Here is a 25,967-nt window from a genome sequence, read left to right as displayed (position 1 = left end):
GGCACAGCCTGCCTGGTGGCTCCTCTGCACAGGGACTGCCCTGGGGTTTATTGCTGATGAACCTGATGAGCCTTGGCATGTATTAATTCCACTCATGAGAACCACTGCTCTCTTAGCGGGATGCCAGTCATCACGAAGAGCAAGAAAGAACTTCTAAAGAGACAAGACAGGAAGGATTTTCCAAAGCCTTTCAGCTTCTCGTGAATGGTAAAGGAAATGCTTTTGAGACTGTTATTTTGGAAAGACTGATAGCTCTTAAGAAATTGATCCAGAATGCCTGTGTCAGCCAAGAGCCTGAAGAGGAATCTCAGACACCAGTCTCGGGAATCAGAGTGGCTGCACTGTGCAATTCTCCGTGTCCAGGAGTTTTGATCTGAGAGCTTGCCCGGGAATCTCAGAGCTAATGGCATAACCAGCCTCCTCTGCAAACCAGCTGTGCCAGTAGATGCAATCTGGCCTTTCAGTCCACCTGTCACATACAGATCAAAGTCAATCCAAAGGGGTATTCTTTTCTGCTACAACGAGAATATTTACATTGCCTGAAAATTTGCATATGCATTAAAAATTTTAAATTCTCTTTAGCTTTTCTCATAGAAATGTTCTTGCTTTGCTTGTAGCTGTTTTTTTGGAGGGATATTTAGGAGAGTTTTATGCTGCCTCCTCAGTCCCTTTTAGTACATAATACTTACATTACAACACATATTAAGTAAATGGAAAGGCAACTGTAATATATTCCCATTCTAAAAGCCAATATATAAACGCTTCTTTTTCTGTAACACAAGGCATGTGCTAACATGTCACTTAACTGTGTACTTTCTATGCCTTGTGAGGCAAAACCCAGATCCATGCCTGGAGTAAACTGCCCAGGGAATATAATGGAGTTGCCTTAAACTCCTGGTTCTCTATTGAGAACTCAAAAAAAAAAAAAGAGTTGTGGGGAAGAAAGATTTAGTAATACAGCTGTTGCTCTACACAGTGGTAAAACGGACCCTGCCAGGGATCACTTCACTCACCCCTCAACGTTTTTCGTGCGTGCCTGGCTTGAGGGGTCTGTGTTCGATGATCTTACTGGTTTCACCGGCAAAAGCCACCCCGGTGCGGGCACGAATGCGCTGCCGGGACGGGCACCCAGGCTGCCCGGGCATCTATCACGGGAAGGGGGGTTCTTGGGAGCCTGAGAGAGGGCAGCGAGGGCTAAGAAGCATCCAGTGCCCGGCAGCAGCCCGGGGGTGGCCGTGGGCACCTGCGGGACGCAGCGATGGGCGGGGGGTGCGCGGCTCAGGGCAGCGACTGGCACCTCTTATGGGGGGAGCGCCGGCGGCAGCGAGAGGGAGGAGGAGAAAAGGAAGGCGAGGAGAGGGGCTGGGGAGACACGGGCGGGCGGGCAGGAGCCGGGGGCTAGAGGAGGAGCTCCGCGCAGAGCGGCGGCGGCACGGCCGCGGTCGGGCCGGGAGCTGAGGCGCCGGAGCGGGGCAGGTGCGGGGGAGCCGGCAGCGGCCCCGGGCCCTATGGTGCCGGGCGGGACCCGGACCCCGCTCCCCGCCTTCCAACGGGGCCCGCGGAGCGCCTTCGGACGGGCACCGGGCGGGCATGAGGACCCTGCCGATCGTGCTGCTCTCGCTCTGCTGGAGCCTGGGGCCGGTAAGTGTGGGGCGCGCAGCCGGCCCTAGGCAGCGCTCCGGGCCGCGGGCCGGGCTGAGCGCACGGCGCTCACCTGAGGAGCCTGTGCGGAGCCCGCCGGGCTGTCCCTCAGCTCCGCCGGGCGGGGGCTCGGCGCGGCAGGTGCGGGGACAGCGCTGCCTCTCGCCTCTGGCTCCGGCTGTCCCCGGGCGGAGAAGGCGAGGGGAGAGGGCGCAGCCCCCGCCCGGACCCCCGGGCGCTCCCCCGGCGCTGCTGCCGCATCCCCGGGCGCTCCGCAGCGCCGGGACCGCTCCGCTCAGCCGGGCACGGTCCCATCCCCGCCGAGCCGCCACTTGAGCCCCGCAGTTTTCTCCGTAGCCGGTGGACACCGCTGGTTTGCGAAGAGTTTTCAAGGAGCGCTGCCCGGGAGCGGTCCAGAGGCCACTGGCCGTCGCCGTGGGGGGAAAAGCCCCACATCCACAACTGCTCTGTAATATGTGCGATGGGATTGCGAGGTACAAAGCAGTCAGAATATTGAAGTCTTCTCTAGAGCGCCTGCTTTTATCATCGTTATATTTTTAAGTGTTTCTTAAGCAGTTTGTAAAAGTCAGTTACATTGATGGAAATATGATACACAAACCCCCCTTTTTTTAAGCCTTTCAAATCTTTTGTTACTGTATAACACCAAAAGTCGGGAAACCATACTGAAGGTGAGTGCAAGCTGCTTGTCAGAGGAAATGTTTATTCATCAAATTGCTGGTGTAGATGCTTTAGAAATTCCTAAGCTGCTTAATATACAGGGATACTTCTGAGCTGGATTTCCAGCTTGGTGTGCACCTTTACATGTGGTTCTGTATTCACTGGTGACTAAGGATAACCTACTGTTGGTTAAGCAGAGGGAAACATGCATGAGCACAAGTCCTAAAAAGTGGTGAGAGCCCTCAAAATCTTGATGTGTTTCAGGAGGTAGTCAGAGCCACATAGTCTGGAACCCTCTAAATCTCTTTAGCTTTGTGAAGTCCATCTGAATGAACTGGATGTATTAGAACATAGCACAGTACAGTTTAGCATGCAGCTCAGCTGTGAAAAGTAACATTGTACCTTTGGGTAATAACAAATTTTTAACAAAACTTTACTATTAATCACTGATATTACCGAGGTACCAGAAAGAGAAATTGTTTATTCAGCAGGCTTCTTAATTGCAGTAGCTGGTTTGACTTATCCTTCATTTATTTAACATTTCTATCTAGTGAACCCTCCTTTCCGAGACCCAGTAATTGTAAAACTTCTTGATGAGTAGGAAATCCGCTGTCAAGTTAAAGAATGTTAGCACTTGGAAATGAAAAATAGCCAAAAATAAGTTTTGTGAAAGGAAAGTGCTACTAAAAACATTATATATACATGGGACTTTTATTTTACGCGGCTGCTATCTGCAAAAAAGATTATACATACCAAAATGTAGGTATTTTCAGTATAATGCTGAACTTTCAATTATAAATTCTAGAAATCCTAATTTATGTTAAATATGTGTCTTTGAAAGGAAAAGAATTCTGCATTTGAAATGTATATTTTCAATGCTCAACGTAGAGAAGAGACATGGAAAAGGAAATCAAGTTCTGATGTTGCAGACAGTGAAATGAGACATTTGGGGAAGAGAAAGATTTTTGTGAGTTTTCGTAACAGCCCCTGCTGTTATGCTCATGGCTCTTGCACTGTATTTTTAAAAGCTGTGCAAGTGGTTTGTCCACAAAGAGACTGCAGCATCACCAGGTTCTCAGTCCTAACTCTGGATCCGAGGCCCTGAGCCCAGATTCACAACTTAATTAATGATTAACTTTTTTTTTTTAATTGCTGTGTCATGCATCAGAGATCATTACCAGATTCTGTTATTAAATGTCTCTTAAGAGATGTGAAAGAAAAGACAGAAACTTGGAGAGAGACCACCTTTTTCTTGGTAATTACGAGTGTGAGATGTGAGGATGACTGAAATACTGCATATTCCCATTTTATTTATTTAAGATGTGATTTCATTTGAGCTAATCAAACTGTCCCATCAGCTCCACTGACATTTCCAGCTTTTCCATTTGCCACCTCCTGCAGTAATTTCTCCCATGCACTCTCTTTCAGACTCCATGTGTTTCTCTGTGAGGCTCTGACTGCCTCTCTGAATTCAGCTGACCCCAGCACAACTTTCCAGAGTTTTGTTTCTCTCTCCACTACTGCTGCATTCCTGTCTCTTCCTGTGGACATACATAAACTTTTCTGAGAACCAAAGAACTGAGGGCAGAGCTTTGAACCAGTAAAGGCATGAGTGCTTTAATTTTTAAGTAGTGGGGTTTTCTTCCTGTGTAGCATTTGCTTAAATCAAATAATCATGGTCTGGGGCCTTCAGGAGATAAAATATATATGGTGAAAAAGGGAAGAAAAGCAGAATTTACCATGTCAAAGAGAATGAAGTTTGATCAATTTTCATGTTCTGTGATTTGTATTAAACTGTCAGCTCTCTAACTTACTACAAAAGGGGAAAAGAGCAAATGTATCTACTCTCCTTTTTCAGTTTCAACTTTTCTGGAGAAAAAGATCTGGTGGCACAGTATTGAGGAATGCACTAGAAAGCTAAATGAATGCTACAGGAAGAAGCCAGTAGAGTGTTTCAACATTTTCTTCTGAAATGTCAATGTGTGAGAAGCTAAGATGGGCACTGAGTGTGTCTAGGATGTGCTTGGGTGAAACCTGTGCCAGTTAAAGTTGTTGCTTTCATTATTGGTAGCTGCATTCTTCATGAAGCATTTTCATTCTAGTTTCAAGACATAACCCATTTGTTAATTTGACACAGGTGAATGGTGTCCATCCAGAATGCAGATTTCAGCTGGAGATTCACAAGGAGGAAACCAGGTGCATGGAACTTCTAAAGAATGCAAAGACAGTGGATTACAAGGGTAAGAAAACTGTAATGTAGAGATAGCTGGAGTATTGAAGATTTTCTCTCTTTTCCTTCTTTACTGTTGTGATTGCACTTTCTGTAGTTGTCTGAACTGTGCCTGGGATTTTACAGTTTTTAGAATTTATGGAATTTTGCATTAAACGCACTGCTGCAGCAAGCATGTGGTGAGAGCTGTGCAGGTGCTAAGAGTGCCCTGGCTGGGACACCAGCTGGGAGCAAACACGCTCTCATGTGCTGAGATGTTGGAATATTTTTTATGTCTGGCAGACCAGCTGTGATGACAGGACTGGCAGGAAGAGCAAATCTGAGGGAAAGCTGAAAACCTTGGGTCCAAGCATCTCTCCCTAGCTATGGCTGAGAGCAAAGTGCTAGTGGCAGAAAATATCTCTGGGTTTCCCAAGAGGACAATGTTTCAGACTGAAGATCAGAGTCACACTTAGAGGATCATGGAGTCGTGCAAAGGGAAAACCAGACAGTCGTGTTATGCCCAAAACCCCAACTCTCTCTGTTATTTATTGTTTTATTTTCTTTCTGCATAGAAAGATAAATATATAGCAAGCCATAGATCAAACTGTAATTTAGTGAAAGGAAGAAGAATAGTAGATGTAGGGGTTTTGTTAGGTGTTTGGACTTGGGGTTTGTTTGGTTTGGGTGTTTTGGTGGGGTGGTGTGTTGGGGGGTTTTTTCCTGTTTTTTTTTTTTTTTTTGATTCTATTAGATTTCCTCCTTAACTTTTCATGGAAGGAGAAAAAAAGTTTATGGAAGAATAACATTTTTCCTGTAAGTTGAAGCTGCTGATAAAGCCATTTGTTCAGCAATAAAAAGGTGACAGATAAATTCAGATTGTCACTACGTGGTTTATTTGGGCTTTTTGTGTTCATTTTGTTTTGAATACACTCTGATGATGACTATGGGACCTCAGAGACCTGCCATCTGCAGTGCTTTTTGAGCATAAACATGAGTCTCAACTTATGATGCTTTTTCCACCTCTCCTCAATTTAAATGTGTACCTCTCTCAGTGCATATTCTAATACTAATTTGTATAAAAAAATTCAAAGGATCATCAACAGTTTGTATTATATTATAATGTCTCCATTTTATTAATCAAGATCAGTAATTTTAAAAATGCAAAATCTTATTGGAATAATTAATCTAGATTTAAGGCTTTTATTTATATATGAGTAGTGAAGAGAGATGGCTGTTACATAAATAATACTAGTGCGAAGCCAGATGGAGAAATAATTAGTAGGCCAGCTTAATGAATTAAATCATGAACCAATAAATTCCCTGTTAGCTGTTACATGGCTTTGAAAGTCAAGCTTTCCTCAAGACACACTTTTGTGATCCAGATGCTGAACTGCTCCAAGGGTATCTTTGTGATGCTCACCAATTTTATTTTGGGTTCCCTAGGGGAAGAAAGAAGTTTGCTGTCAGTATTTTCTTCTCAGCCTCTTTTCACTGGGAGAGGGGTGCCTCCTCTCCCAGTGAAAAGTAAAATGCTGTGAAAGAAAACTCATGTCTTGGGAGGACACAGGATGTCTGATGGTGTTGATTCAGCCCTGCAGACAGTGGCAGAACAGCAGTGAAAGGATTTAGACATTTTATTGAATACCCATCTGAAACTAAGGGAATATTCCATTTTGTTGGAGACTGGAATAAAGCCCCCCCTGCTTTATGATAACTGCATGTTTAATAGTATAAGAGAATTTGTTCTATGCTTTCTGTTACAGATACCCTCACCAAGAACCTCCTAGCCTATGTTAAATGTATGCATTTACATTTCCAAAAATAGACATTCTCTGCGTGTCCTTATTTTCCTAGTAAGCTCTCTGTAATCATACAAAGAAGTAAAAATTCTTTTGAACAGTAATACTCTGTCTGCTGAAAAAGTAGAATTACTAAAGAAAATTGACAAGCTGGAACTAGTCCAAACTGTAGCTCCACGTGTAACTTGTAATACATTTGAAACATAATTCTTTACAATAAATTCCCAAATACTATTCCACTTTTTCCTGAATGGGAAAGATGGATATACAGGCCTTGTCATACTTCTCTAGCTTTAGTATGTGCTACCTGACTTACAAAATCTGTTAATAAACTCTTGTGAAGGAACTGTCTTGATCTGGGAAATAAGGGCTCCCTGAGATTTTCCACAGAAGGCTTGGACCCCCATTATCAAAATCAGTGGGAATCTTTTCATTAATTTATTGGGCACCTGGGAAACCTTTGCACCTCTATGTCACATGGTCCAGAATTTGGCTGGCATGCACAGCTTCTGAATTCTCGAGGATCCAAAATGTGTGGGGCAAGTCATTTCTTCTTTGAACTAGATGACAATTATGTAATACATATCTTACCTTCCCAGCTCCCAGTTAGGGAGGTACAAAGGAAACATTTAAGGGTTACTTGGGTTTCTTTGACATGATAAATTGATCTTACACCTGAGCTGACTCAAGATATGGGCTGAAGAATTTTGCTGAGTAATTTTTGCATTGCACCTAAAATCACTGACTGTGAAGTGTATGAAGCTCTTCATGGCTTCAGTAGTGTGTTTCACACTGTAGTGTGTTTTCCAAAGAAATATTGTATAAAGACAGTGTAAGCATCCTTTGAACTATGCTAAGGATATGCTAAAACCAAGGGACCCAGCTGGTCTAAATTCTGCTCATTGGCCAATGTCAAACTGTGAGACACCCAAACATCTTGGTTTGCACCCTTTGGGGGGTTTTCAGGCATTGGCACATACTTTTCCATTAGTGGACAGCATTACACTCCATTTAGGAGAGAAGTCACTCTCCAAAGACCTGTGGCAGTGCTTTCCTCTCTGTAGTGCTCTTTAGAACATCTGGTTGTTTATTTTATGAAGCCTGCATTAGCTTCTATCCCCATTGGTTGTCTTCTTTCCTCCTGTAATTTGGCCCCTGAGATATGGATGAACCTAGCTGGAAGCCTAGGAGAGGTTCTTCTGTCTTTGGGAACATTTCTTTATTATTTCTTTATTTTTGAAGGGCAGATGAATTGCATTCTAACTAGCTCATAATAGCTACAGATTTTGAGGTCTTTATGGAAAAAAACTGATTTGTTTTTTATTTGCTACCAATGGCTTGTCTTTTAATTAAAAAAAAAAAAAAAGTAAGTTCCCAAGAAAAGTGATTGAAAATACATAAAAATTGTCCTGCAAATTTCTGCCTTTATTGAGTTTTTAGAATTTTTCCTTATAAAGTAATTGGCTCAATTCTCTTCACCTTCAAGTGAAAAAATGAGATCTTGTGGTCAAAAATGTTAAAACTCAGGGGGTTTTAACATGGTTCTACAACTAAAAGTTCTAAAAAAGATTTCATTATGAAAAGAATGAAGTTTAGGGACTTTTGATCCATCTTGGACTGAGTGGCTATACAGTTAAATGTGTCTTTTCAGATTTTGATTTCCAAAATATGTTTTTGTGAGACCCATACATCAGACAACATTTTTAATTTTAGATATGGCTTTTTAACTTTGAGGAAGGGATGTAGACAAAAAGAAAAATGGTTTTGGAAAGAATTTCATAAACGTCTCAAAGAGAAGCTTCATAATGCAGCCTGAAATAGGAAATTAAAAAAGACATCAAAATTATGCTCTTCATTATTTGTAAGTTTAAAGCAAGAGGGACCGATATTGCTGTGTAATCCAGTCTCCTGAATTGCACCATCAATAGAATTTTCCTCAGTGATTCCAGCACTGAGCTCATGATCTTGTGGATGAAACAGAGCTGTTCAGAACAGTGGGATGAGCATTCAAATGTCAGACCCATGGCAAGTTGCCCAGAAGTTAAATTTACCTGATCAGGTTACCTGTTAAGGTTGTTTTTCCAGGTAGAAAGGTGCATATTTTGCATTTACACAGACCCCACTCCTTTGTGTATAATACACGCACCTCTCTCTACAGCCACACCAATGCGATCACTCCGTCCTCCACGTTAGTAAATAGGAAACTGACACAAAGCCAGATGAGGCCTTTCTTTTGTTACATGAACAGGAATCTCCTCAATGTTTCCCCTTTCTTATGCTCCCTGTCTCATCAGGGTTTCGTTTAGTTTTGAAGCTCTTTTCTCTGTAAAATGGGTCAGTACTTCAGACTGCAATGGTGCTGACAGTCCTCTAAAGCAACATTCAAAGTAGACATAAATGAGATGGTGGGGTCATGGAACTTCTTCCATGCAGCACCAGTAACTCTTGGAACCACAACTTCAGCTTTCTTAAATCTCTGTGCTGCTGCTTTTCCAGGTATAGTACAGATATGTTGCTACTTTTTAGTTCACACTTTTTTTTTTTTACATGAAGGAAGCTAAAGGGGCTGCTTTGGATATTTTTATGTTTTGGCTTTCACTGATTGAAGTGTCATCATTAGTGACACCACATAAAACTGACCCTTATGGTATTGACAGTGTCTGGGCTTTGTGGAAGCTGTACTTAAATATTTGAGGGCAGAAAAGAGGCAGAGCTCTGTTTTTTAAGGAGGCTGGGTGAGAAAGGTGAGAAAGCACCTAGAATGAAATGAGTTGCCTACTGGAAAGTAACAAACTGTAAATAAAATGGTGAAGACCAAGAAAACATCCTGATCGGCCTCATTCAAAAATCTCACATAGTAAAATTTACTAAGAGTGACAACAACAAATCTTTTTGGAAGGAAGAGAAGCACCAGGTGCCCGCAATGATTTTGAAGATCTGAAATTTCTGCTCTACCCAAATGTAAATAGAAATTTAGTAGACGTTAATATATGGCATTTGTAGCCCTGAAGACTGAAAATGCACATCGATAAGTGAATTTATTGTGTTTTCCAGAAGATTCTGAAGGAAATACTGCCCTGCACAGTCTTGTACTTCAGTCCTGATAAAGACAGCTGTGGCCATGACAGTCTATTCTCCATGACATCCAAAGCTGAAATACCACAAGGAAGGAATTTTGGGTACCAAAACACTGAAGAAGCTTCAGCTAATGCAACAAATGGCACTTGGGTTAGATATAACACATACTAGCAGAAATATATGGTCCATTTCTTAATAGAGACTTTTAATATTTTGTGTTGGGGTTTATATGAACAGGAGATTAATTTTTATTGTTAATTTTCAAGAATGTACAGCATGCCAGAATTGGGCAACATAAAGATGAGAGTACCTCTTACAGCTTTGACTATATATACATTAATATATTTGCATAGGAATAGAAAATAATGTTCTGATGGTAAGATTAGCATGATGTTCAGTCATACAAAAATAAATGCTCTTGTCTCCACAGGACATTTTGAGTAACTGGAAAGCAGGATTTACCTGGAAAATTAGGATGAGAGTTTGTTTTCTTTTTTGAAGATATTTTTTTCAAAGTTATAGCTGGCAACTTCCATATTTCCCCACAGAACCCTAAAAGTATGTAAATTGTTTTAAGTGTAAAACTGGCCAATAGATTTTTGATTCTCCAAAGGGAAGCTGTTCTTCAAAAGGGAAACTAGACATTTCTTCTGGTGTGCTTAATTTCGTGAAAATCCAGAAATCCCTTAGAAATCTTGGAAACCATATTTTTGCCATTCCTAGTAATAGAAATGGCTTTTGAAAAACCTATGAACTGCAAATATTTTAGGTTAATATGAGATAAACTCTATTGGTTTCATCATTCTACCTAAACTAGTTAAAACTGATGTATACTGTGGAATTTCAAATTTCTGTTTGCTGTCTCCAAGTAGCGTTTGTTGACTGGAAATTAAAAGTTTTTCCATTGGCATTTCCTCCGTGCTTCTGAGTAATTGGAGCTGCTTCTAGACCATATTGTAGCCAGTGTTTGTACTGCCACAGGACTGCAAGCAGGCAGCTCCACTCAGAGGGGCTTTGAGCAGGCAGGGTCTGGCAGGTCCTACCCCCCCAGGACAAGGCAGGTGTCCCCAGGCAGGTGTCACCTCCCTGGGACAGGGACATCAGCCTGCAGAGGGGGGTCAGGGCCCAGCACAGGGCACCAGGGTTGGGCAGAGCCCTGGGATGGCTGGGCAGGGCCACAGGGCAGGGCAGGGGAGAGGAAGGCACAGGCTCTGAGTAGGATGAAGGCACAAGGCCATCACAGCCTGTTCATGCTCTCAGAGCCCTGACAAAAGCAGTGGGAAAAACCCTCAGTGGGGCAGCCTTTTTTGGGACTGTCTCATTCCTGTTCCCGCTCTGAGCAGTTCTGCTTTGCTTCCAGCTTGTGCAGCACCTCTTTTTCGTTTGTTTTTTATCCCTAGTGTGAAAATGCAGAAGGAATGTCAGTCCATATATGTTCATAATTCCCATACGACCTAAGTTCCATGCTGTGGCACACAGACCTGCAGTCTAGAAATCATTGCCCATAAGAGTGAGATAGCTCCTGCTCTGCCAAGTTAACTACAAAAATCAAAACATTGAAAAATAAACCCTGGGCTAGCTGTCGACTTTCTGACTCATTTTCAAAGCACTCTGTTGTTTTTTCATATTTTATGCACGCCTAGACAGTTTTGAAAAATGCTAAACCTCTCTTGGAAGTGACAATTTTTAAATCCAAATACAAAGGGCCACCTAGTGGTTATATATTTATAAAATGTGTCTATAAACAAAATTTTCGAGCACAAGCTCCAGTGTTTTATGTTTTTATAGACAAAGAAGCACACGTAGGTAAGTGAACTTGTTGCTCAGACTGGATCTCAAAAAGCAAGATGATGGATGGGGTGGCAGCACTTATGTAAGCTGAAGAAAATGGGAAACAAAATGTAGTTTATAGTCTGTTATGTTTCCTTTAATTATGAACTATCTGCAAGTGCATGACAAGCATTAAAGACCAAACATTCAAATAAAGTAAGTGATCTCATTGAAACTAGCTAACAATAGCATCTGCAGTGTCCTCTGGAGGAACAGGAGAAGAGACTTTGGGCTAGTCACTGAGCAAAGGATTTCAGGGAAGCTTGGTTGTTTCCTCGGATATTCTGTGAATGACACATCAGAGAAATAAATGGTGCAAATGAAGAGACTGAAAATGGATTGTTCTATGCAGGCTGCAGGAGTGTTCTTCTAGACACCACAGAATCAGGGATGAAGAACCTTTTTTCTTTTTGCCTTTGCTAGTTTTGTTAAGAGCTGGTAATGCTTAAAACCCAGAGACTGATCCAGCCCTGCACAGTCACTCAACCCCCCACCAGCAGGGTTGGGGAGAGAATTGGGAAGGTAAAAGGTGCAAAACTCTTGTATTGAGAAAAGGACAGTTTAATAGGTAAAGCAAAAACCCACTGCTGAGCACAAATCCAAACCAGCCCTGTATTAGCAGCTGTGAAGAAAATTATCTCAGCCAGAATCAGCCCAATAGTTAAATAAAAAGGTAAAGAATATAGTAGTAGACATTCAGAAACAGTTGAGGAGCTAACACAGATCTAAGCTGGACTGACTTTTTATGTGTGCATCAAAGTGAAAGGACAAAAACACTCAATGCTTGAGAATTTATTGAAACACAATGCAAACATGGAGACTAAATCCAATCATGAGCACAAAAGAAAAAAAGAGGTACAATAAAGTACAGCTGGGTACTTAGAATACTTTAAAAATAGTATAAATAAAAATTATAGACATTATATGAAATAAACATTGGAGAAATTAAAGTGGCTACAATGTTTACAATTGTAGTTTTGCCTTAAAAGTGAGCTACAGAAAGAAATAAAAAGCTAGCTATAGAAAGTATCATTTTACTGGTAAAATTGTTACCAGAACTAACATGTAGACCTTATTTAAACCTAAAAATATGAATATTTTTTTATCTGACTTGATCAATATCCTTCAGAGACAGCAGGAAACAGGGCTACATATGTGAGAGATGGTAAAACTTCCAGAAATTGAGACTTTAGATAATGATTTTATGAGTGATGTACTGATGGATGACACTCCAGAAATCCTAACACTCAATAAATTAATGGCTGGGCAGAGAGTTGTAGAGGGGGAGTTGAGAGGAGAATATTAAATTTGATCAAGTTAGATATTCTATGTAGGGAAGCAGAAACATTTAACATAGCATTTACCACACCTTCACTTCCCAACTGTGTGGTATTTAAAGCACTCTAGACTGCTTTGTGGTCACTGGAAAGAAGCAGGCAATTGTTGGGAGCAATTAACTTGGCCTAATTTCACGTCTTTTAAGATAAAGTCAAGTTAATTTTATCCCACCTCTGCATAAGGGTATGTTTTCCTAAGAGAAAAAGATAATATATAAATACAACACTGTTAAAAATCCATAGTGATTGGAAGAAGGGGGCAATGAGGCAAGGTGTGATTTGAAAGCCCAGAAGATGCATTGTGTTTAGCAGCTGCAGTTCTAGCAATAATTACACCAGTAATTATTACCATTTCAGCTTTCAGACTAGATTCAGATGCCCACTGTAGTCATTCAGTGACTATAAATGCCTCCAGGACATTTCAGGAGTTTTCTCAGATGTCCTGTACCATTATCAATAAGCCTGTAGATAATCATAAATTGAGGCTTAATATTCTTGGAGTTCTGGTGACAGCCACGCCAGTTTCACTCACATGATTTGTGATGCATTTGAATGTAGTCTACATGTAGGAAATACATCTTTGGTGTTACTTCATCCATTTGATTTGAGGAATCTGAAACACTTCTATTCTCTCCTGGGCCATCAATGCCTGTAAAGTCCTAAAATACTGAGGAAAAATAAAGGAAAAAAGCATATTCCAGAAACCATAAGTGACTTGTGATGTTTTGGACATCAAAAACTTGTATACTGAGTTCCTTGCAGCAAGCTTTGAGATTTGATGCAAATTGTGTTGATTAATTTTGGTAGGAATAGGACTTGAACTTCAATTTTCCTATATAGTATTTCATCCAATTGAGGCTTGAATAAGATTTTAAAGTGTTTTCTGTGGAAAACACAGCAATGGAGCTCTGAAGTCCATGCTGTTCAGCTGCCTGTTTGGCAAAACCTTAGCCCAGTCAATGTACAGTAGCATAGAAAAAAATTTACAAAGTCCTCTGAGCTGTTTGCAGATTACTGTAATAAGCCCACCATTTTACAGAGAGTGGATTAAACAAAAGGGAAAATTTGAGAAAGTCATCAGCTTACATCGGTGTGCATGAACAGCTTCATGACTCATCTCAGCTCTCACTGTTTGTGGAAATGGGGTTGAAATAAAAACGTCTGAGGTCTTACAAGATGATAATTATTCTTGTGTATTCCAGGGCTTGTTTATGCTGGCTCAGGGAGTCCATCAATCAAAGCCAAAAGAGTTTCATTTTGTCACTGTAGTTCTGAGTGCTGGCAGATGAAGAAAATAGTTTCTTTGTCTTTCTGATTACTTGTATGTCGTGTTATTGATGTTGTTTTTGGCTTAAAATCAATTGGGGAGGAAGCATGACCTGAATTGGTTCAGGTAAACATTCTTTTAGTTTGAGTGAGATCTGGTGCTGCATCATAGAGATTTGGACTTGATTTTGACCCAGAACTGCAACTCAGGAAGGACTTAAGCATGTTGAAATTCCATTTCAAAGGCTCTGAAGGTGACCTGCTCAGTGTAAATCTCTGAAATTGTGTACAGATGGCCAAGCCACTATCAGAGATCTCTCAGAGATACTGTTGGTAATGCCAAGAGAGGCTGATGCAGCACACAGGGCAGTGGAGGGTAAGGCATTACGTTATCTATGCATAGAGACAAACTTTGTGAAGTGTTCCCTTTAGTAATCCCTTATTTTTGGCATAATCTTCCTGAATATAGAACAGATGCTGCATTTAGAACTGTGCAATCTTAAGAGGAGGGAAAAAAGGCCCAATCCCCATAAGCAAGTGAATCCTCTGGAGAATTGTACTTCCTTGGGAAAGTGCATAAAGAGGACTCTGTGGAATTGGTGATCAAATGCAGAATTTCTCCCATAATCCTCCTCTCATCTTCATTTATCATCTCCAGACCTTGTTCTTGTGCCACTCAGAGGCTCCCTCACAGCTATCACATTTGGATGGATGTTTCCAAAGGGAAGCAAGGCCCATGGGAACACTGTGCCACTGGTTTTCCTTCGTGCTGCAGCTAGGACACAGCCCTGGGACAAATCCAGCTGCTGGTCCTGTTACACATTCTTTGGTTCCCTAGTTTACGTGTGTTTTAAAAGTAACTTAAACTTTGAAAGCAGGATGCTGCATATTTTAAGTCAACACAAGCTGTCCAAGTTTAATTGCACTAAAAAGTTTTTATACAAATATAGAACTTCTAAATATTCCTTTTCAAGTTTCATTTAACTCATGTGGCTTGATTTTGGGCATGACCTCACTAGCACAGAATAAATTAATAATGAATTGCTAATACTATAAATATTCTGAAGAATAATATGGCTGTGAGCAGTTCCCAACCCAAGTTTTATGTTCTCTACTGAAAGGAACAAACTGTCCCTTATACTGCTAATAATCTTATGGAGATAACACCAGTGGAATAATAGTTTGATTTCTGTCTTTAACATTAATTACAAAATGAAATTTTTAATTGCCTTATCTGAAGACATAAATGCCCAGAATTTGGCACGATTTTTTTTAATTTTTTTTTTTAACTTCAACTGAGATAATATGAGTAACATTTCCTTACTTCTTTGTCCTTGCAAGGCTTGTGCTGAAAAACTTTCATAGCTCTTTGCTTAGCTTAGAAGATATACATTATAAACAGACACCTTTAAACAGGGCATGATTGAGCCAAATGCCTATAGCAGCCATAGGAAGATTTTCACTCATGCACAAGATACAGCCTTTGAGCCACATTGATATGGATATCAACATGGGCAAAGCTCTAGCAAGTTGCTTTCTAATTGTGACAAGCATTTACTGCCACTATAAAATGTATCTATGAAATTTGAAGGCCACCTGCCCTTCCTGAAACCAATATATAGAAGCATTCTTTGGTTAAATATCTGGTTTTTAGTTTGAGAGGTTATTCTGTGTTTTCATGCCTATTGTTCCAAACACTCTCCAATCATAATGCATGCCTGTCATATGTGGTTCTGAGTCCAATGACCTACTTACATATTTATCTGTGATATTCAATCTGCTTGATAGAAAACTCCATTTTAACTGTGATTAGGAAATTCTCAAAATTTTGCAACTCTTAATAATCCATATCAATGCTCAGGAGTTACTTTTTAATCTTTCTTATTTTTTCTTAGCATTCTCACATCACAATGACATTGTTTTAATGAGACATTCTGCAGCCAATGTATTAACTGACCTCAAAATTGGCTGGTTAATCAGCAGACTATTATGATGCTTTTAAAGTTTTCATGGAAAATATCATATTTTCAGCTTTCTTGAAGGAGCCTAATATTTTTTGAACCACTTGTCCAAAGCTTTCACCAGGTCTTTATAAGCAAACCCAGCTTTCAAGGCTGCTAATGCTGTTTTTTTTTCAGGATGTGTTGGAGTTTGGGATAACATCACCTGTTGGCGTCCTGCGAAGATTGGAGAGACTGTCACTGTCCCTTGTCCAAAAGTATTTAGCCTTTTTTCTGGCAAACCAGGTATTTTACTTTAAGGTGTATTTTCACTGGCTTCTCTCTGGTATTCTGTAACATTATGTGCTAAAAATGGTTTATCTGGGGGTTTAATTTTCTTTGTAGATTAAAAATTCTAGTCAGAGCTGTTCAGGATATGCCATGAAAAGACTAAATTATCATCTTTGTGTTCTGTTTGGTGTTCTTTCAGTTAGATACTAAGTATATTTCTGATACAGTGACACTCACCAAAGCTGCTGACATTGCTTGCTCTTTTTTGACCTATTTTGTTAATTATTAGGGCAGCTGAGCCTGACTGACATCTCTAACAGTTGCCAGCAGGCCACATGTAGGTTGTTCCCTCTGTGTCTCAGGAGGGGAGCTCTGCCTTGCCATCATGAGAATAAAGAGCCCACATTAACAGATAATACCTAAAAATTACTGCAATTGCAATTTAAGGTAGTTATTGTGAAACCTTTTATTCTCCTTTTTAATGGAACTTGAAAAGAGCTCATCAGTGTCTCAGACTGCTGAAACATTTAACTGGTTTAAGTCTCCCATCTTCTGCACCATCTTTTCAATACATCAGATTTTGCCCTGTGGCATTTAAGTGGGGTTTTGAAAATAGATGATGTACACGGAGTATTTCACATGTATCTCAAAATGCTGCTGGAAAAATCTTATCCCCATTGCTCAGGTGGGAAATCATTGTCATGAAGAGCTGGTCAAAGATAAAAAAACTTACCACAGTTATGTAATTCTTTTTTGGGGGGGGGGAGGAGGGATTGGTGTCTCCGTGGAGAGCTTTAACAATATTACATTTAACTTAGAGGCTAATTTCGGGTATAAAATACTTTTAGACTCAAAACTGCTGAATAAGTCTTGTTCCAGTAAAAAATAGATAAGAAAAACAATCTACAGATGAGCAAAGGTTTTCATTCCTGGAACTGGTGAATCTGGATTAGTTTACTATGGATAGTCTAAACAGTTTGTAAAGGGGAAAGTATGTGTAATCATCACCAAATGTTGTGAAATCTATAAAAGTTTTCAAATTACTCAAACAAAGATAATAAAGTGTTGTCATGAGACAAGGCAAACTAATAAATATCAAAAATTCAAAATCTGAATTAAATCACACTGCTTCTGCCTATTTGCCAAAAGCTAGAGCATGCACACTCTCTCTGGAGTTTATTTCACAAACTTTAGTTATATTACAACAACATTTTCATATTACTATAAAACAACTGCAATAAATATTTAAGTCTGAAACCTTCACAGTGCATTACAACCCTATCTCACTTCACCATGGAGTCAGCAAGACTGAAATATTTCTTCATTTTATAGTTTGCTGTAATTTTTCCTGATCCAGCTTTTTTTCATAGCTACCTGTTTAATTCCTGCTTGTGGAACTTAACAGGGTTGATTTTTAGAGGTTCCTGTTCAATTAAGAGTGTTTTTTAAACCTTGTCTTTCTAAAATTTCAGAGAAGGAAGACAACAAACATTTTGCATGGTTGATTCAATTAAGAGCTAACTGAGCATCTTGGTACTTTCATAAGTTGATTATGCTCAGGCATATGTAGTTTATTTAATTCATACACAGCACATTACAAATTAACTTCATTCTTACAGTGGAAAATGATGAAAATACCTTCAAACAAGAAATTTCCCTCTTTTCATTTACCCAGATTTGTGATATGTATGTTTTAGCTTTTAGTGTTTAGGAGCAGTTAAAATTCTACTATAAGATGATCTAGACTACCTTATTTTTATGCAGATATTCCAAACTTCAAGTAGGCTTTTAAATGCCATCAGTTTCTTAAAGGATTTCCCAATTTAAATGGTGAATTTGAAAAAAGTAGTTTTCTTCTCATCTTTAGAACTTTTGGAGAGCTGGGTCTAAATTTCTTCTGTGGTGCTCTGTTGTAGTTTAAGCATACCACATGATTAATTCTGTATTGACTATTAGTAACTTTTGATTAAAAGAATTTTTACTGTAAAAGCAATCATATTATCCTATAATATTTTTCCTGTATTTTACAAGTTTATTAGTCTCGGAAAGTTATTCTGTAAAGTTTGTATTCAAATGTATATGTCAATTTAGAGGTTTTAAATAAGGTTGTCATCTGAAATACTTAATTGCATGAAGAGATGGTTTAGAAATAAACATTGCCTTCCATAGAACATTGCCCAACTCTCTTTAGGTTAGAAGGTATTACAGTATTTGAAGAAGAAAATACTTCAGTGTCTTGAGTACATTGAGTTTTTTCTTGCAAAACTGGCTTTGACGCAATTGTGGTTCTGTTAACACATTCCTCTGCTCTGCCTGGTCAGAGAATCTTGATGTGCTCTTAAAGTAAAGGCTCTTCACAGCATATAAATAGGTGACATTTTCTTTTAAAAATGTCATTTCTATGCCAAACGGCAAAAGTGGTCCCATTGTTTGAGGAGACTGTGGGTTCAGGTCAAGGCCTTTTATTAGCTGGAAAGATTTGGTTGTTGGCTGGCGAACCACTTATGGGATATTTACAACTTTCCACTGAAGACTTTATACAAAGAAGAAATTCCAGTAACCAATCAACAAAATAAAGATCACAAAAGCTTTAGTTTGGAGGGTATACAAACAAGTTTGGTTTTTCTTGACCAACACTGACCTATGGCACAGAAATTTATATTTCTATGGCGAAAACCAGGAGTCTTTAAGTCAGTTATAGATCAGTGGTAAACTCCAAACCAAGACAGTATATTATTATAGATTTCAAGTATCACAGATATACAAATTGCTCTAAGCAATGTGAGGGGAAGTTGGCTATGAAATAACCTTGTAAGAGTAAGTTATAATAAATGTGATGACTATTCTTTAGTCTGACATCAGGCTTTTCTGTTTTGCCCTCCTGAAGTTGTTCCATATTGCATGAAAATTAATTCATTTTAATTAGATTGAGAAGTAGAATCATGGATTGCCCCCATGTCATCTGTATGACTTCGTCTCCAGAAAGAGTCAACTTTTTCTGTCAGCTCCAAACAGAAACTTTCTGAAATTAATAAATCTTCAAAATTCCTTTCCAGCCATACTTCCTGTACCTTCCCTGTCCCACATTGTTTCAATACTGGTTCAAAGGGTGAAATTCAGCATGCATCTTTACCTCATTCTTCAGTCTGTGACATAACTTGTCCTTTGAACTTCATTACCAAACTTACCAACATTTGATGTAGCAGTAAGTCATCACCTAAAGTCTAAGAGCTTTTGTAAGTCTTCAGTAGATTCCTTGGTACTGGCTTCTCAAAAGCCTTAAATAGGAAGTTAGAATAACTCTCACTGAAATTAATTTCCTTTCAAATTACCTACAAATAGCTCCTTTACAGAGTGAAGTGTATGTCTCCCTTCTGAGTATTTTAAATAAAACAGCAGAACAGTTTAGGCTTTTGCAGATGTGTAACAGAAATAGCTACTCTACCAAAGGAAAAGTCTTGGGTTTACTTCTGGTTTTCTGTAGTGCAAAGGCAACTCCAAGCAAGAGTAAAAGCCAAAGGAATATGAATGAAAAGCCCATGAGAGGAAATGGCTGGGTTGAGTCCTAGGAAACAAAGGAAGAAGAGCTAGGTTGTGACCAGCTAATGACACAGATTGTCTAAGGAGGCATTGATGAGGATAGTCTTGAATCTTTCTAATTTAAACTCTCTAATTTTGCTTTACAGGAAACATTAGCAAAAATTGTACAAGTAATGGATGGTCAGATATATTTCCTGACATCTTCAGCACTTGTGGATATAATGACTATGAAGATGATTATAAGGTAGGAAAAATACTTTTTCTATTCATTTAGATTATGGTGTTCAGTACAGCTAACAGATATATTCTGCTTCTAAATAAATCCCATTTTACTCAGACTGAATAAAAATGAGATTTAATGAAAATCTGTAGTAATTTTTCATAGCATTGGTTGCAATATGCTTGGATTGCAATTGTCTAAAAAGATAAAATCAGGAATGTAGAACTCAGTAACTGTTTCAAACTCAAGGCTATAAACAGTTGGTAACTGCAGTGAAGCATCTGTATATCTAATATTGCAGTGCTACTCAGCTGGTGCACCATATGTTTTGCATGGTGTTATTTCTAGAAGTTTATTATTTCAAAAGATTATATTGAAAAAGTTATCTCAAAACCTAATACTAATAATCTGCTATAGTCTGTTAATATTACATGCACCACTTGGTTGATTCTATGTGTTAAAGTTATAAGTAAAATAGAATTGATTTAGGTCAGTGGAGTTACTGGCAGATTTATATTGGACTTGAAATTGTGCAAGCAGTTGTAAGTTATTCAGAAAGCTATCAAGGTATCCTAAATGCACTATGCATGGAAAAGTGAATTTCTTCACTTTGCAGATCCTATCTCTTTTTGTTAGGGAAGGGTTTTTACCATCATGTTTTATGTATTTTCTGTCTGCTTTCCTAAACTCTTGATCTGAGGCTAACAGATCAAGAGTTTGTTTACAAGGATGAGCTCATAGTGTCAGTAAAACTCTTGTTACCCAAAATGGATTGAGCCTTCTCATGAGGGCCAGTCGGGTTTTTTCCCTGGATTTTAGTATATGTGGAATAGCTGTAGCATATCAGGTCTGTTTGGCTTGCAGAGATGCACTGGTATTCCAGCTAAGCCAGGAAGTTTTTTGCATTTTTTTCTGTATTTAAAAGCCCTACTATATACTGTAGTTGAAAATAGAGAAAAATTGAGAGAATATATTGTTTTCCCAACTTTTCTGAAGACAAATTCTAAAACATCTGTGTCATCTGATAGCTTGGGAACACACATGTATTACTGCTTAAACAGCCACTCTAAACATTGTCACTCAACCCAAAAATTGCCATGTGGTGTGAAAATGGGTCAAAACATAAAAATTCAAATTAACAAAATATAATATTTCAAGTAGTGAAAACAGTTAGAAGATGAACTAGTATAATAGAAAAGCAATTCTTTTTTGACATATTCATTAGTAAGTTGAAGGAGGTGAATGAAATGCAAATTAAATGTACTTGCAGGAATTAACCTAGACAACTTGAAATAGGATATAGCAGAAACATTTGCAAAATCCTTGGTAAAAAGCAAATAATAAAAGTGTGAGGATGAAAATCAGGAGAGGAATGTGGAAAGCAGGTACTGGAAAATTATTGGCAAACATGCAATCAATATCATATATACAATATAAATCATAGAGAAAATAGAAAAATGCAAGTATCACGCAGTAGTGAGATTTCAGGAGGCATTTGAGGTTCTGCACCAGCTACTTCTTTTCACAGATGTTTCCTTGAATTCAGATCTTGGTGCTCAATGGTAGCCCCTCAAACCAAAATCTTTACTCATCATAAATCAGTATAGTTTGTTGGGTTTTTTTAAATCTAATATTTCAACTATGAGAGCTAAAAATAAAGTCCTAATATTTGGATACTGAGTGTTCTTGGCATAAAAATATCATGCAACAACATGATCTGCAGTATGGGGTATGAAGTATATGAGAGTGCCCTCAAGGTTACATTAACTAATATTTTAGGGAAGGTGGCAAAATAGCTTTCCTAGAGTGAGTCCTAAGTGTTCTTTTTTATGTTTTGTTTTGAAGACAGTGTTAGAGGAGTAGGTAGAAACTGTCCTTGGTGTAAGTTTGGTGCCTGCATCTTCCCTGCTGAATGAATTTCCATTATAAATCCAACTAAGTAGTTATTCCTTTGGTTTTTTTTTTTTTTTTCTGTTAAGATACAGACTTTTACCTCTAATTTCTGTACATATTCTACATGTTGTATATATACATGCACACACACAGGCATATATCTCTCTACAAATATGCATTTATTTCGGACAGCTTTGAATATTCTAGAGAAGGTTTAAATGATAAAGATCCATCAGCAAATACTGAATAATTTGTTAACAGGTACCAAATTGCTATGCTTAAAATGCACTGAAATGAGGAAGCTTTTTTAAAAATAACATAAACATGTCACCTCTTATTTCCTTACTGAAAGATCTTGCATGCTTCCACAGTTTGTATTGATTTTATGTTCAAATTAAAATGTTCCATTTTCATTCCATGCTAATGATATATTAGCAGGCTCTATAAAAATAAACTATTTGCCTAACATTTTGAAATTAACTCTAAGTGTCTGATACAAAACCCTTGGTTTATTCTATATTAGATCTTACTGCTCTTTACTGCTCTTGCCACTGTTTTGGGAGGATCAGTTTGATAAATATGAATGTCCTGGTTTCAGCTGGGATAGAGGTAATTTTTTTCCTAGTAGCTGGTACAAGGATGTGTTTTGATTTTAGTGTGAGAATAATGTTGATTATTTGGTATAATTTTATTGTAGTGGTGTTTTGCTGTTGGTAAGTAGTGCTTAGCCTAAGTCAAGGACTTCTCAGCTTGCCAGGCTCTGCCAGCAAGCAGGTGCACAAGGAGCTGGGAGGGAGCATGGCCAGGACAGCTGACCCCAGCTGACCAGAGGGACATAGCCCACCACAGAATGTCATGTCCAGTATACAAACCAGGAGGAATGGGCTGGGAGCTCTCAGCTGTGGCTCAGGGATGGGCTGGGCATCAGGCAGGGGCTGATGAGCAATGGAGTTGGGCATCACTCGTCTTCTTATCCCAACTCAGGTTTTCCCTTCTTCCCAGTTGTCCTCCCCACCCCACGGCAGGGGAGGTGGGAGGGAGTGGTTGTGTGATGTTTTGTTGCCACTGGGGTTAAAGAGCAACCATGATAGTGTCTGAACAAAATATTTGTATGTTGTTATGGCATCAAAGCGTAGATCTAAACTTTTATTATATACTTCCAGACCTTTTTCTGTAAGTAAACTAGTTACTGCTAACCTTGAAGGTCAAGTTTTATCTCAGGTATTCAGATAAGTATCCTTTTTTTCCATTTTATATTTCTGTGGAGCTCATGGCAGTACAACATGCAAACAGCAAAAAAAGCAAGCTTGATTTGACCATGCTAGAAACACACATCAAGGTGTGTTAACCAAACTCAAGCCTCACTGCAGTCTTTCCTTAACATTCTTTGACATCTTCTACCTAGACTGAACACGTTGGAGACGTGTCTTTGCTGTTGTCAGAAGGTATTAAACTCTGTCAGCATTATTAATATACAGCAAGATGTCTGGTGAATGTAAAGCACTGAAATGTGTTCACTTTATTTAAAACAATGGCTGAATCAGTTAATATAGCTTTGTCTGATCTTAGGCCCAGGCTTTATTAGATCACACAAAAGCCTGGCTACATACAAGTTTCAGGCTGTGTGATTTGAATGTGTAGTGTCATAGGAAGAGAAATTCCCGGAGAGAAAGATCCTCACGGCTATAAAGTGTGCTGATACTGGTTCAGCTTGCACCTTTAGTAGAAGCATCTGCTGTGGAGGACTGATGGTAAGGGCGCTGTGACCTTCCTGAGGAAGCATCCTGAGAAGGGCTCAGGGGCACAGGCACGTCCTGAGAAGGGCTCAGGAGCACAGGCACGTCCTGAGAAGGGCTCAGGGGCACAGACATGTCCTGAGAAGGGCTCAGGGGCACAGGCATGTCCTGAGAAGGGCTCAGGGGCACAGACATGTCCTGAGAAGGGCTCAGGGGCACAGACATGTCCTGAGAAGGGCTCAGGGGCACAGACATGTCCTGAGAAGGGCTCAGGGGCACAGGCACGTCCTGAGAAGGGCTCAGGGGCACAGGCACGTCCTGAGAAGGGCTCAGGGACACAGGCACGTCCTGAGAAGGGCTCAGGGACACAGGCACGTCCTGAGAAGGGCTCAGGGGCACAGGCACGTCCTGAGAAGGGCTCAGGGGCACAGGCACGTCCTGAGAAGGGCTCAGGGGCACAGGCACGTCCTTCTCAGCCCAGGGAGCAAGGTTCTGCTTCAGCTTTTTCTGGGCAACACAGAGGAAGAGACAGGAGCCTTGCCCAGCCCTGCACAGACTAATAGCCTTTACTGAGAGCAGGGCCCTCGGGGGAGGGTGCCAGGGCCAAAAATGCCAGGGAAAACAAGGGTTTATATGGGAAAAGGGAGGGGTGGGACAAAACTGTAGAACCAATAGGGTATGGGTGCAGGGGCGGAGCAAAGGGGAAGGGCCAATGGGGTGGGAGAAATCAGCATACGAGCGCAAAGGCCTCTGGGGGCGGGTGAGATTTCTGCTCCACCTAAGCCAAGGTTGTGGCTCCGGGCTGGCTCCTCAAGGGAGCACGGGGAGCTTGTCCCTGGCCCCAGTCGTTCATGGAAGCAGCATCCTCCATTTGCCCAATTCCTGGAGTGTTCCCATCACCCTGGGTGAGCAGCAGGAACACCTCCCCAGACAAGGGGAGCTGGGGCAGTGCGGGCAGTGACCCGAGCAGGGCCTGCTGCAGCTGCCTTCAGACAACAGATGCATTGCTGCTCTCCGTGGAGTGGGTCATTGCTCTGGAATAATGCATTGTTTGCACTGAGTCTAAACTGAGCCCTTGCCTCTCACCAAAATCTGACACCGGGCAGACACCTACCAGTGTTTTTCCTCATGCCTGTAAGTCATGCTAAATTTCTTTACGTCATGATGATTTTTTCATTAATAATTTTCCATGAGGTGTGATTAAGAGATCAGAATTCCTTAAAATAAGTGCAAAAATCTTCCATTGACTTCAAGTGAGGACTAGGACTGAATATTAGCTGATATTCTCTCTTGTAGAGTACAGAGGGAATTTGCTTTAATTGCAGAATATTAATAAACTGCTAAATTCCAATCCATAAGTGTTCACATTCACAGATACATCTGCTGATACACATTCACAGGAAAATGTGGAAGTTTGTGCATTTTTAAAGTTGTCATCTCTCTCACTATGGTTAGGGAGCTTCGAATAAGAAGGCATTCTGACTGGCATAATTAAAATTAATGATGCCACTATTACTAAGAGATACTTATGGCACTGCTGATCTCATCTTTTTTCTGGGTGGTGTTTGGGCTCAAAGTGAATTGAAGGACAAATTTCAGAAAAAGCATATCCTTAATTAATTGTATAAAGATTATTAAATACCATGAGGAATACCAATTTTATTACATGTCTTTTAGTAAATTTTATTCTTCTTTACATACATAATTTTAAAATGTGTAGGTGTCCTTTAAGAGAAAATTAAATTTTCCACAACATGTAATCCATCTCTTTATCTCAGTTTATATTTATTCTTGTATAAGTACAAGATTTTAAAAATGGCTACTGCCTTGTTGAAGTTAATTTTGCAGAAGGGAATAACTAGGGTTCCTTACTCCATTTCTATGTTCATTTGCTCATTTCAGTGTTTCTAAGGCACTGAACTCATTTGCTAGGCCCATTTCAAATTTTACATGGTACAGTTTAAGATTTTGTGATATGTTCGAGTATGAATATTCAAATATTATGAAATATTCAAATATTGACACATGAATAATGAAAATTTAGGATCACAAATTTTAATGCAGTTGTACTTAATTATATCTGTAAAGAGGAAACTCTTACATGCAGTATTACAGGATTATATTAGCCCACAGAATAAATAAAATGAAGAGTCAGTTGGTATGATAATGGTCATATATTCCTTAGCGATGATAAATTATATTTCTGAATGAAATTAATAAAAATTTGAGGGCTTTTCTTTTGCATTAAGGGTGATTTCTGGTCAACAGCAAAACTCCTTTGGATAAAGAATCAAGCCCTTAACATTCTCCAGCGTTTTCTCCTCCAGCACTGAGGTCCCTTCTCACCCCTAGAGGTCCTTCCAAACCAAGGCTGAGGTTGGCAGATCTGCCGGGTCACAGCTTTGCCTAGGAAGTGTCTCTGCTCTTCTGTGCTATTTCATAAATAAACAGAAGAATTCTGTCTCCTGAACTTAGTAAAAATAACACAAAACTAAATTTAAAGGAA

At 39.6% G+C, this 25,967-nt stretch overlaps 1 protein-coding gene across 1 annotated transcript in view; it reads left to right on the top strand.

Moving 5' to 3' along the window:
• The first annotated feature begins 1,434 nt into the window (after positions 1–1,434).
• VIPR2 (vasoactive intestinal peptide receptor 2) overlaps positions 1,435–25,967 on the top strand; it is a 51,191-nt gene continuing 26,658 nt past the window's right edge. Inside the window, exons 1-4 of the mRNA XM_059839808.1 lie at positions 1,435–1,641; positions 4,457–4,559; positions 15,980–16,087; positions 19,759–19,856. Coding sequence (XP_059695791.1) covers positions 1,591–1,641; positions 4,457–4,559; positions 15,980–16,087; positions 19,759–19,856 — 360 coding nt within the window. The 5' untranslated portion in view covers positions 1,435–1,590. The remainder of the gene's footprint in view (positions 1,642–4,456; positions 4,560–15,979; positions 16,088–19,758; positions 19,857–25,967) is intronic.

This window comes from Haemorhous mexicanus, chromosome 1 (assembly GCF_027477595.1).
Source record: "Haemorhous mexicanus isolate bHaeMex1 chromosome 1, bHaeMex1.pri, whole genome shotgun sequence".
Lineage (NCBI taxonomy): Eukaryota > Metazoa > Chordata > Aves > Passeriformes > Fringillidae > Haemorhous > Haemorhous mexicanus.
This window is presented reverse-complemented; position numbering and strand designations above follow the sequence as displayed.